Below are 13,382 nucleotides of genomic sequence, written 5' to 3' on the forward strand. Positions count from 1 at the left end.
AGCAAATTGAAAAGATAAGAGGCTTATATTTTATATTCTAGCTTGTCAATATCAGTAATTCGTATGAAACTATAGACTTCACAAACATTAAATTTGAAATAGTATGGCATTCAACATACCACGTGAGACACAAAAATCGATGTTTAACTGTGTTTCTTAATATTTACTTTTAAATTAAGAAATTGAGTAACATATAGAACTAAAATTTGAATTATAATCTACAGTTTGATACCAAACTTATTGACATAATTCATGAAATAGTAGTTCAATAAAATTTTGAATGTGAGTCAACAAACGAGATGACATGGCCTTTGACCCATGTGGAAAGGATTAAAGATCTAAATACTTGCTAGACATTTTAAGATTATTTTACATTGTTTTATGTCAGTAAATTTACAAGTTTTTCTTAGATACATAAGAAAATTTCTAAAGATCTATCCATCTAAATGTTTCTTAGTTTCAAATAGGCATGTACAATATATTTACACAATCACCAGGGCTGGGCAATTAGAGAAATTTGATAATCAATTAATCAACAGGCTCAATAACTGACTAGTACACACACAACCCCTACCAGCATATCTATAAAAACAAATAAAAAAAATAAATAAAGGTGCCTATGTGCTATCTTCATGACTTATTCAGATAGTATTATGTTTGTGTGAAAGAAATTGCACAGAAATAAAATACTTGGGGAATGAATCACTAATGTCAGCTACACATCACCACTATTATTTTTCTTTTTAAAATATACAGTACTTCTGCACTAATCCACGGTAAATAAAATGATGGAAACATATTTAACTTTTACACTCACCATTCACCAATAAGATTAATATTGGTTTCTTTTTTTTAAAATCATGATTATACATTGTTTGAATAACATAAAGATAAAATATAATACTCAAAAATATTTCAGCCATCAGAATATTTTATTTTGCACTTACCTTCCATACTCGCCATGTTGCCAAACAATAAACTTAACCAACCTTATTTGGTAAACATTATAAAAAAATCTCATGTTTACAAACATTACAAGCTCAATAAAACCATAGTATATTTATCAAAAAGTAAAAACACTATATTTTTAAACAGCGAAGCAAACGTCAACAAGACACCTTTATTAAAACAACATTTTCCAGCCATTGTTTTTCATAAAAGCATAAAGATAAGTTGGCTAAAGATGGTACAAACCTTGAGCACATAGTGACACCATTGACCTGATCATAAAGCCTTCCATTAAACAAAAAATGAGATTCCTTAGTGGCAAAGTACCTAAGTTTTACAGAAAGTGCCGAGTGTGTTTATAATGACAAATACAATTAAAAATCACCCCAGAATCTATCTTTTACAGTTTAAGTTAGCAAATTAAAGAAACACAGTAAGGTCTCTTATCGTGGTGATATTAATATACTTATGGGGTTTTTGAGTCCCTTTTAACTTATCATGTAGCATCCTAAGTTAATTTAGGTGTGTGTATGTATGTAATATTATGGTGTTGCAGTCCACAGCAGTGTGTGTGGCAAATCAAATAATACTTCAGGCCTTTACATCACAGATTATATTTTCAATTTCACCTTTTGTTAAAAGAAAATGAATCCTTAATACAATCATTAAATAGTTGGTCCAATGTATAATGCCAATTAATAAATTAGATACAATGTCATAATATTATTGACACACCTAATGTAATTTAGGTTACTACATGGTGAGTTAACAATAACTTAAAAACATCACAAATATTATATACACACCATCATTATAAGAGGCTTAACTGTATTTCTTTGGTTTGCTGACCCAAGCTGTGCTGATGAGCCTTGAATAGGTTAAACTGCAGTCAACAGTAGAGGATGTGGCAAACCAAAGAATACATTAGGCCTGTATGTTACAGATTATATTTTCAATTTTACCTTTGGTGAAAAGAAAGTAAACCTGTAAAATAATCACAAAACTTGTACCACTAAGTTGATACTCACAATGGGAAGAGCAGAAATAGCACTTGGTGTTGCTTTGCATTTAACAACAAACAAACATAATGGTTGTATTTTTGATTATCTTGGCAGTCAAAATAACTGGAATATCTAGTTTTGATTACTTGATTATTTTCAAGAATTGTGATGCTAATTTATTAAGTTGAACAAACTTGGATTTATTGAAAGTAACAATGAAAAATCATGCTGGTAATATTTTGATTACAGATAGTTTGAATAATTAGAAACACTAATTTCAATTAGTTGATTATTTTTTTTACATTAATCAACATAATTATAATTTTGATTACTGGATGGTTGGAATAATTGAAAACAGTAATAATCAGAAATATTAGTTGGTTGTTTTCGTGACATTAATCGATTTAATCATAATTTCAATTAATTGTTTATTCTATGTAACACTAAACAATATAATCGATGCTCATAGGCAAGTGATTTTATCACCAAGCTCTAGCGAAGTTATTACCACCAACACAGGATGCTTTACTTCAACACCAGTCATTACTGTTACTATCAGATATAAGAGTTGTTACTGCTACTGTTAGATGTAAGAGTCCATCAGAATTTAAAAAAAATTAAAAATCTGATCTTCGCCAACTGTCAAAATAAAAGGCTTTTAGTTATATTTCTTAATAGTATAAATATATACTATTTTATTGTTGGGCTTAGGATTCTTGTACAGTAGGTGTCTGTGACTTGTTAGCAATAAATTCAACAATAAATGAACAGCTCACACTTCACTTGTTTTAAAAAATAATATATATATGTATGTGTGTGTATATATATATATATATATATATATATTTGGAACAAGTTAAACATATGTACAACAAATTCTTCAACACTATAGATATTACAAGCATGTCATAAACACTACATATGTAGTGCTCTCCTTCCTGGGCTGATAAAGCTTTCCCTGGTGCCATTAAAGTGGCAGGAAAATCAGCTGTAGCAATCAGAGCAGCAGTGGTAGTTGTGATGTGGAATTGATTGGGAAAAAGGAGAAATGAAGCTCCAAAAGCAATTCCAAAACAATGAAAACTCAAAAAAATATGGTTTGAAAAACCTGGAAAAAAAAATTGATAGAACTATTCAATAAAGACAAGCAGTAGGAAAGCACATGTGAAAACATCCTAGCAGTATGACTGCCAATCAAGAAGTGATTACAGGCTGCATGGAAGAGAGGGCATTGTGACAATAGGAGTTGTGTCGTACCCCTATTGGTGGAGGGTTGCTGCATGATCATTTGTATGATAACATGCAGATGTCTCAAATGAGGGTAGGTATGAGTATCAAGGCTAGTGGCAAGTGAAAATTTGTGCATATAGAGGGCAGTATAAATCAAGAAAAGCTATTTGTGAGTATTGAGTAGAGGTAATATATAGTAACAGAATATAATACTTACCTGGGTCTTATTTTTCTTTGTTGTCAACTGTCAAAACTTAAGCCTACTTTTTTATACTAATAGTACTACCATACTAAATAATAACATGTAAAAAGCAGACAATGTCCTATAACTATCATTCAGCTAAGCTTCTTGATATTTTTCTCGTATAAATAAAGTTCTAACTGGAAGTGAAATAGACAATTCTCTGTATAGAAAACAATGTAATATAAATGTCATTTGATAGATTAAAACTTTGATTTTCTATTGATTATAAACAATATAGTATTAATTCTCAGAGAGAGTTATTGGTAATTTGTGTGAGAGTGATGCAACATGTAGGTGTGGCAAGAGGGGTTTGATTTTCTAGTTTATGGCTCTATAATTCCAAATATGATTGAAAACTATTAAAATTATGCTTTGTCTGAGTAATATCAATATTATAATGAGTAATTTGCATTAAATACCATACTTCTGGGAAGGGGGGTAAATAAATTAAAGAAGAAGGAAATCCTAGACAGCAAATGTCACAATTTTCATACTAGGGAGATTCAAAATTTTTTAAAATATTTCCTTATAAAACAATGAACTTAAAATTTACATTATATTAAAATTTTATTTATTAGCTACAGTTTGATGGCAAGTTTATTCGAATACATTGATAATAAAGTAGTTTAATTAAATTTTGAACATAACTCTGTAAAAGGTCATGATATGTGCACTTTGACCTACCCGATGCGAAAGGGTTAAGGACAAATATATTTTAATTAGTCTGGTTAAATTGAGAGTAATAAAAATATCTCAAGTAAACCCTGCAATGTTTACTACATATAATACTTTTTTTTTTTCTGAGTTTCATGCTTAGATGAGTAAAAGCAGTATCTAAATCTGTAGCTTACTTTGGTATCATATGTGCAGACCCATGAAACAGGCGACAAAGCCTATATACTTATTTTGGAACCACATGCCCAGACTCCTGCAAAAGGGGTGTCTCAACATGTACAGTTCAATATAGCTAGACTTATATGTGGATGGTAAGTTGTATGTCAAAACCTGTATTTTTACTTTACACTGTACAGACTGAGTGGATCAAACCTATATGCTTCCTTTTTACCCACTGCTTAGATAGAGTGAGCAACCCTATGTTCTTACTTTGGTGCAAGTTTAGACTATTAATGGGATGACTAAATCTGAATATGTGTATATATATTTTGATACCACATGTTTAAACTAGAAAATGACTACCTAAATCTATGTGATTACTTTAGTATCACATGTCTAGACTGGTAAAGAGAGTGCAGAAAGAAATCTGTAAACTTACCTTGGTACCACTCCCATCTGTATAACGGCTCCTTTTTGACGGTTGCTTCCAATGACAGAATTTTTGAGCTGACTACAAAATTCAAAATAGGAAACTTGTAGAACAATAGAAACACAAACATCTAAATTTTTGCCTTGAAAAAAAAGAAAAAGAAGAGGTTTATGATTAAAAATGAAAATGTATTCATAAGAAAAATCCAGTTTTACATTCAACTCAACCAAATAACTTTAAAGTGAACCAATAAAAAGAGAGAATGAAAAAAAATACATCCACCACTCCCACAAAGTCTCTGTTAACAAAAAGGATTTGAAACATATGAAACAATTATTGTATGGGCAGTAAGAAATATAATAAAGTAACATAAAAGCTATAAATTAAAAAAGGGAAGACACAAAGTAACAGGTTTACTGTTGGTAGAAAACACATGAATCATGTCATCAATGCTGTCATGTGCCCATCTCTCCCACTAAATTTTCAAATCATACTAAAACAGTTATATTGTGAGAATGCCTGCTTGTCTCATCAGTTCAATGCATGGTGGAAAGTACTGCACATATGCTATATAAGACATTCTGCGTGTGCAGTAATGTGTTTTAGTGCAGCATCCAAAAATTCCTTTTTCAGAATTTGAAAAAAATTCAAATAGTTTGATATTTATATCTAAGTAAAAAATAATAATCTAAGCTGTACTACTGTACTTACACTTGTGACCTGGACCTTAACCTGATGGAACAAAGTTATATTAGAGAATGAATATTTACTATAATTCTGAACTTACTACATGTATCTTTGTGAAATTTAGCAAGCTTTCAGTAAACATGAAACATGAATGTTGTACACAACCTAATCAAAAGTTAATCTGATTGGTTTACAAGACAGTTTTAATTCAGAACAAAATTGTATCTGTTTAATCCAAATGTACATACATAGTAATAGGAACAGTATCATTACTTCACAAAATTAAGTATATGTATTCCTGAAATATACTAAAAAATTAAGACTATGTTGAAAAATTTGTCATGAGCTACCTCTTGGTAATGATTAGTTATTTCCCTCACAATTTCTGTATCTTAATACACAGTACAATTTTCAATGTATTTTTTTACTTAGCTATATACAACTATAGTTTGACAAGTATTCACAAAACTAAATATTCTTTTCAGCAAAATGATCTGAATAAAATTACAGGATCACATCCTCTTAACAGATTTTTACTTTTTGTAATACTGATTTCTTGATAACATTCTCATCACCTCTAAATCAATCAAATACATGGAGCTGAATAGAGTTAATGTAATAGCTTGTCCATATGAACAAATCATACAAATGTTTTTACAGAACTTAATTTAATCAGTTATTGTCCCCTAGTTTACCTTCTATATAAAATAAACTTACATCACAGCATCTACACATTTCTGTGGATCTGGAGAGAAGAGTTGATCTACATAGGTCCTGCTGCTTTCTACATCCTAAAAAGAAAAAAAAACAAGCTCAGCAATACATATTAATATAATTCTTTCAAATTAACACTTTCCTTACCTAAAAATATGTTTCTCTTAGATACCTCTCCACAAAGATAGCTAACAGCTTACACCACTGCCCCAAGCTTTTGAATGAAACTCTCACCCAACATTTAATAATGTGTACTGTGCCAGTCTATGATGCAATAAGCATTAGACTTTAGCTCTCCTCCAAAAGAATTTCTTTTCAGCACTTTGTATATTCTAAAAGTTCATTCTTGATTAGGTAAAAATAACACACTGGAAGTGATGAGGAAAGATGGGTGATTCTGTGTAGAGGTGTCTATCTGAAACATGTTTTCAGGTAAGAAAAATGTTACCTTCCGAAATGCTACTCACCTTTCCATAGAGCATATAGCTAGAATACCACATTGAGAAGATGGTGTAGGGATGAGTGCAGATAGAGCAATTAAAAATATGAGATCGTTTCTGAGAATAAAGCAATAGAAAAGGAAAAACTCATGAAATGTGTCACCCACTTGGGAGAGTGGAACCTAGTGGGAACATCATTCGATGAGAGACCTCATCCATCTCGAGCATTGAATGCTTTTTTTGCCCATTACAAGTGATAGTGTGGAAGGGTACTGTCAAAAGAACATCCTTTTAAAGGCTACTCAACTGTCTGTATATCTCAGGGGGTTGGAAGACAATGTATGTGTAGTGTGGCTATGACAATAAGTCAAGCTGAACAGTACGAGAAAATATACATATCTGATATGCTTACTAGAATAAGCAGGAGCCATCTGTCTAGTCATAACCAATGGGAATGGCCCAGTTCTTACTCTATGAGCATGGGTTCAGTCATTTTGACCAACCTATTAATCACAAAACTATACATATTATGACTGTAAATTCACTAAACATATCTTCATAAAATTTGGCAAGTTTTTAATAAACATTATATGTCTGTTGTACACAGAAAAATCAGAAAGTTAATAATAAGTATTTTTACTAAAGACTGTCTGCAAATTTAAAAAATCTTTACTGAGTAAGTCTGAGTGAAAAGTGACTTTCATGCTAAAATAAAATACTTCTTTTTCTTCTTACAGTTTTCATATTTCACTTGCTTAACCTCTTGTAACTCATAAATGATTATCAAAAGTCTTTTGGTAAAATTTAATATCTTATCCCTTATTTTCTTTACCCTAGCTGTAGTGAGACCATCCAGAACAAAAGTAGAAAACATAAAATAAAATAAAAATACATTTTTTTTATAAGTTCATATTGTAAAATGCAATTACATTATTCTTCCTAAACAGCTTCAGTCTCCTAACAGTTTACATTTGATTTTGTTTTATTGCTCTTTGAACTTATCTAACTGTGTAACAAAGTAAAAAATCATCAGGTGGGAACTTAGTGCAAGTTGTGGTAAACAAAGTATTAAGTTATGTTGATTACATCATGTGAAGTCTGTCATGCATACATTGCTAAATAAGAAACTTTTTATCTATTTTTTTCATTTCAGTTTTCTTATCTAACTTAATAAGATCCTAATTTTTACATTTTAGTTACTTTTGTTAAAAAATATATATAACAAATGTACATTAAAACCAAGAAATTTTGCATTTATTTTAGCCTTGAGGTCTTTAGCACTTAGGTGCATGGTTTAGTAATCATATTTTTTTTTCATTACATTGGTTTTTTAAAAATAATTCATGTAGCTTCCAAATACGTATTTTACAATACAACAAATACATCAAACACTAGTTTAGAATGTACAAAAACTACCATAATTTATCTGGCTTTCTAACTGACTTATAAATAAGTTAAAAAATGTTCATTACTTCTTGTAGAAACATCTTTAGTCCAAATCCATCAAGCTCTCACAGTGAATTATCTGCTTTTACTGCTAAAACAAAACATACAATTGTATGATTTATATAGTGTAGATATTGCTCTTTCTATTGGTTATAAGCATGTTCAATAGCAATGACAGAGAGAAATACAGACATTTCTTGAAAAACAGAGGATATGGAAAGGGTGTGTCAATGTGGGTTGAACAAATATAGTGATATCTCAGTAAAGCAAGAAGAGGTGGAAATTTTATATTCGGTCTTGTCAATACACATAGCACGTGTTTCTCACTGGTTGAATAACCTTAAGCCCTTGTCAGGGAAGAGAAAAAAACTATAAATGAGAAGTCACAGTGCCAACAAGATGTACAATTGAGATGCAGATTGGAATTTGTTTAAGTATTTCCTTTTGAAATTAAGAAATTAAAACTTATGTAATATACAAATTTGAATTATAAATCACTTTTTGATGCCACACTTATTGACATACATTGATAATAGTTTTATTACATTTTGAATGTAACTCTGTAAAAAAGATTGTGACATTCACACTTTGAGTCACATTTCCATAAAGTTAATGTAGGGGATGGCCTGGATCACAATTACAGGTAAACACACCTGGCATACTCCCGATTGAGAGATGCATCCACTTGGTCTCATATCAGTGAGATTACACTGACCGAAAGGGAAATTCTCCATATCAATCTCCCCAGTGGAATGGTACTGGGTGAGCAAGGATTCTCCCACTTCACTAGAAGATACTTAAAGTAAGGAATATGCATAGGAGAAAACATTGTAGAGGTTCTTGAACTAAACAGATATTACCTATCTTCTGAAGAAGGTTCCACACTGAGAGACTGTGCAATGGGTTACTGCAAACAGGGAAAGCTCCTGCCAAGTGTGAGGGAAGGGAATTACAAATGGTGCTATTTTTTTGTTTGTTAGGATCAGTATGGCTTGGAAGGTAAATGTAGTAAATTCCAAGGAAGTCTTATGGAAATCTCCATCTTACCAGTGGTCACTAAGCAGGAACAAATGGCTTAACACTTTATTTTATCCCTTTCTTGATGCAGATATCAGAAGAGAGAGAAGCATTTTGTGTGAGGCAACACCAGACATATGGTGGATTCCATTGTCTCCAATATATATATATATATATATATATATGTGTGTGTGTGTGTATTTTCTTGTACTTAGAGGTAGTTGCTTTTTTGTGTGCATTGAGAGCTGCAAGAAAAAAGAAAGTATCAACAACACACTGTTCTAGAGCCTCTGGAGAATGGCAACTAGAGGAAGAAGAAACCCAGAGGTGGAAGAAACTGCAATATGGTGTAAGGAATGTGATACAATATCCCGTCCAGGAAACATTGACAGTTAGAGGTAATAAAAGCCATGAGATAACTAGATGGGATGACATGAAAAAGACGAAAGAAGCTGGATGAGTTGGTTAATCCAACTGGTCAAGGCAAAAGGAGATAAGGCATGAGAAGAAGAGAAACCTTATGTTTAAAAAAAAAAAGCAATGTCAGCTACTTGAAAAGGAACAGTATGAGCAAGATAACAGTGAACTGTTTGAAGAAGACAAAGGAGAGATTCAAAGTCTGAACAATTGCAAAAAGAAAGAGAATGGAGGGTAATTGGAGTACACAAGCTACCACCCTCCTAAGAAGCTCAAGTTTTGGGAAGCAGTCTGGGAATAAAATCAACTTGCCCCAGTAGTAAAGAGAATGAGAGAATTGATGGCAAAAATATCAGACTGAAGTCTCCCACAAACAACAAGTAAAAGAAAATACATCTTAAAAGAAATATGGTGGGGAATGGCCAAAGATTAAAATAGAGGATATGTAAGAGCCCCGAGATCTAAATAGAGATTCCAGTTAGATGAAAAATCAGATGAGACGGAAGACTAAATAGAATGGCTCAGAAGAAGCCTGCAAGAATTGGAGAAAGAAAGGAGAATGATAAGAAAAAGATAAAAGGTTATCAATAAAGCTGCCCTGTAATGGCAATCACAGAAATGGATATACCACCTTCAAAATCCACATAAAAACGAAATGAGATAAGGAAGAGTTGGATGACCTGGAAGAAGGGAGTGGAGAATGGACCAGCATCAGTAATCAACTAAGTATGAATGGTCAATAAGAGTGAGCAAGAAAAAGATGGTGGATCAATCCAGGATCAAAAGGAATACCACCAAGGCCACAGAGTTTGGATCTGAACACAAAAAGAAGTGGAATCTTGGTGTAGAGGGGGAGTCACAAATGCACTAATAAGAGAATTCCTAAAATGGGAAAATCCACAAAAATACCAGCACCAGGAGATGAAAGGAGCTCTTTGTCAGAAGGATTTGGTCTGGGAGAGTCAACTGATCCTACACTAAATTCAAAGCTTCAGAACATGGTAGGCCAACAACTAGATATTGTTGTTACAAGCTCAAAAGCAGAGCTCAAAAACAAGAAAGCAGAGGTCCTGATAGCAAGTACCTTTTAGTTGGTTGTGGTAAGAAATAACAATGGAGTTGTTTAAGTAGATCAAAACAGGATGACCCAACAGCTGCAACAAAAGATGTTGACAGGCCCACTGAACTGCCCGCAATTTCAATGATTTTGACATGGAAAAATTACTTGAAGGAGATCAAAAATGGTAAAAGCATCTACAGCCACACCTCAACTTGCTATAGAGGTATCTATGAACAGGTGTAAGTCTGGTCAAGATAAAGGAAGATTGATCCTCGGAGCCTTGTGGAAAATTTCAAGCCACCATGATAGTGAAAGGTAAACAGATAGAGACAGAGGAACAAGAAAAGACAGTGCATCTCAGGGTATATTTTACTGATCTGCCAGAATCCACTGAAGGAAACACAAAAGTGAAGAGTCCCCCCAAAAGAAACAGAACCTCAGGAAGAAAAGTCAACATGAGAGCTTTGGAAACCAGAAGCTCCAAATCTCAGAAATGTAAAGGTTGAACCCATCCAGTAACTAGGGTGACAGATTTTCCAGAGAATCAGATACAGAATGGGAGTCCATACTGACTTAAGAGCTTGACATCTAACCTAAAAAAGCAGACTCAAAAGTAGAAGGGAGGTCTCAGTAGATAAAGCCTCTCAAGTTAGGACTAGGAGATGACAAATATTCATAAAGTGGAGGAAATGCAGACTCAACAAGTGCAGATCACATGACTGTGGTGAAAACAGACAGATGTGAGCCCTGAAAGACAAAGATAGCTCCCGAGGAAAGAAATATTGTGTGATTCAAGGGTTTCCTACAAAGTGGGTTCATAGGGCAATAATGCATAAGAGAACCAAAGCTGAAGGGTAGTTCTAGAAACAACTGATAACTGAGCCCCACAACGCCTCTTTTTTTTTTAGGACAAGAAATTCTCAAAATAACTATTGAAGGAGCCTAACTCCAGAAAAAAAAGACATTCTGATAAAGCAAAACCCAAAAACAAAAAAAAGCAAGTTAACTGGGCAACAGCTAAAGAAAAAACTGAGGCAGTCTGAATAACATTAGTGCAACTTTCCCCATTAAAATTATCTGAGTAACTATGCAGTCCCAAAAGAAAATAGTAGAAGATGGCAAGCTAAGAAGGTGAATAAGTAAAAGGCAAAGACAAGAAGATTGAGTGTAAAAGAAGAAGAAATTCCCCAAGCTGGGAGAAGAGAATCAAGGAATAGGAGCACTAGAAAATAGGAAGAACTCCAACCACAGGTCACAGAGAAGGCTTCTTAAGGTTCAGAGGACATGGCAACTGAGAATCAACTTGAAGCAGAGTCAGAAAGAATCTTCAAATGATGCAACAATCAGGTGAAGGAAGATAAGAAAAAAAATTGGATCATTTAAGGTGCAATCAAGAAGCTTGCCAAAGAATCAGCAAAAACAATTGCCGTAAGAGATCAAATGTCACATATTTGAGTTATCAGAGTTGTGAAATACAAAAATGAGTGTTACCTAATCCCCATCAGGTATAGAAGAACCAGAAGCAAAAGCCAGTTGTGGGAAAAGCTAGTGAAAGTCATCCAAAGACAAAGCAGGCTCAGCAGAAGTTACAGAAGTAGGAGGGTATGACACCTGTATCCAAGATGGAGAAAAATGGATAGAACCAGCCACATGATGTATAATTTCAGAAACATTGCTTACTGATAGAATAAATCTAGTCACCACTGAAGGAAAATAAGACAACTCCTATGAAAGGGTGTGGACCTTGTGATGTTTCAGAGACATGGATATGAGAAACAGGATTCGTAGATTCATAGAAAGTATTAATATTATTATGATCTTTTTAACAGTTGGTGTAGTATTTCCATGGTACTCAGGCCTTGGTCATTTAAATATTGACATAACTGAAATTAATTATCAGCATCTGCTGAAACCCAAACACTGGACTAAGGACGATGGGAAATATTCCTGTCAAAGAAACCATATCACAGACTCTTGAATATGTGTCCGTGTCCCAAAATATCATATTTTGATATAGAGAAGAAATCAAAGTAATAATAGAAAAGGTAAAAACTCATATCAGAAGCTCTACGTGATATTAATTTTAAAATCTGTATCTTCCTTTCTTGAAATCAAGAAAATTAAGTCAAAAACTACAACATTTCATGTTTCAATGAAATGCTGAAAATAATATACACAAAAATTCCATAATAAGAGGAGTACTGTGCATGAAGGATATGCTCTCCTCCTACTGGTGGAGGACTATAGTCTAATGTTGGTTGTATCACAAACTGGCTCAGTACATAGTATTGCATGTTGGGTGGGAGATTCATTCAAAAGCTTGGTGCATGCAGAAAAAACTTATTAACAATGGTGCAATCTACTAGCTATCTGTTCTGAGAAGAGGTTGGTAGCATTTCTGAATCTAAATTTTACCATGTGTGTGTGTGTGTGTAATCATACACATTTATGTTTTTATATCAAATGGATGTTTTATAATACAGGTATTTGATATGCAAGTGGTAGTAGTTTAAAAACATACATTTTTTTTAGAATCTGATTAACTATTAAAATATATAGTTTATATGCTGAAAAATTACTTGAAAGTACTTTCTGACTTATGATTATAAAATATAACTTATTTGTACACTTGTCAAAATTAAAAATCAATTACAAAACTCCTTTCAAGAACATCATTATACCGAATCAAGATACCATGTTTATAGCATAAAACAAAAAGAAATTTGAAAAGTGGCTGCTGGTGTGGTACAGGATAGTACAATGCATTTTAATTCTGACTTTCTGACTTATGATTATAAAATACAACTTATTTGTACACTTGTCAAAATTAAAAATCAATTACAAAACTCCTTTCAAGAACATCATTATACCGAATCAAGATACCATATTTATAGCATAAACAAAAAGAAATTTG

The 13,382-nt window shown here is 32.7% G+C and overlaps 1 protein-coding gene across 1 annotated transcript in view; it reads right to left on the bottom strand.

Annotated features, from left to right (window-relative positions):
• The window catches only part of LOC106475433 (armadillo repeat-containing protein 8-like), a 53,390-nt gene that overhangs the window by 33,079 nt on the left and 6,929 nt on the right, over positions 1 to 13,382 (bottom strand). Inside the window, exons 2-3 of the mRNA XM_013936119.2 lie at positions 6,092 to 6,165; positions 4,697 to 4,768 (exon numbers count right to left, since the gene is read on the bottom strand). Of these exons, the coding sequence (XP_013791573.2) occupies positions 4,697 to 4,768; positions 6,092 to 6,165 (146 nt within the window). The remainder of the gene's footprint in view (positions 1 to 4,696; positions 4,769 to 6,091; positions 6,166 to 13,382) is intronic.

This window comes from Limulus polyphemus, unplaced genomic scaffold (genome assembly GCF_000517525.1).
Source record: "Limulus polyphemus unplaced genomic scaffold, Limulus_polyphemus-2.1.2 Scaffold147, whole genome shotgun sequence".
Taxonomy (NCBI): domain Eukaryota; kingdom Metazoa; phylum Arthropoda; class Merostomata; order Xiphosura; family Limulidae; genus Limulus; species Limulus polyphemus.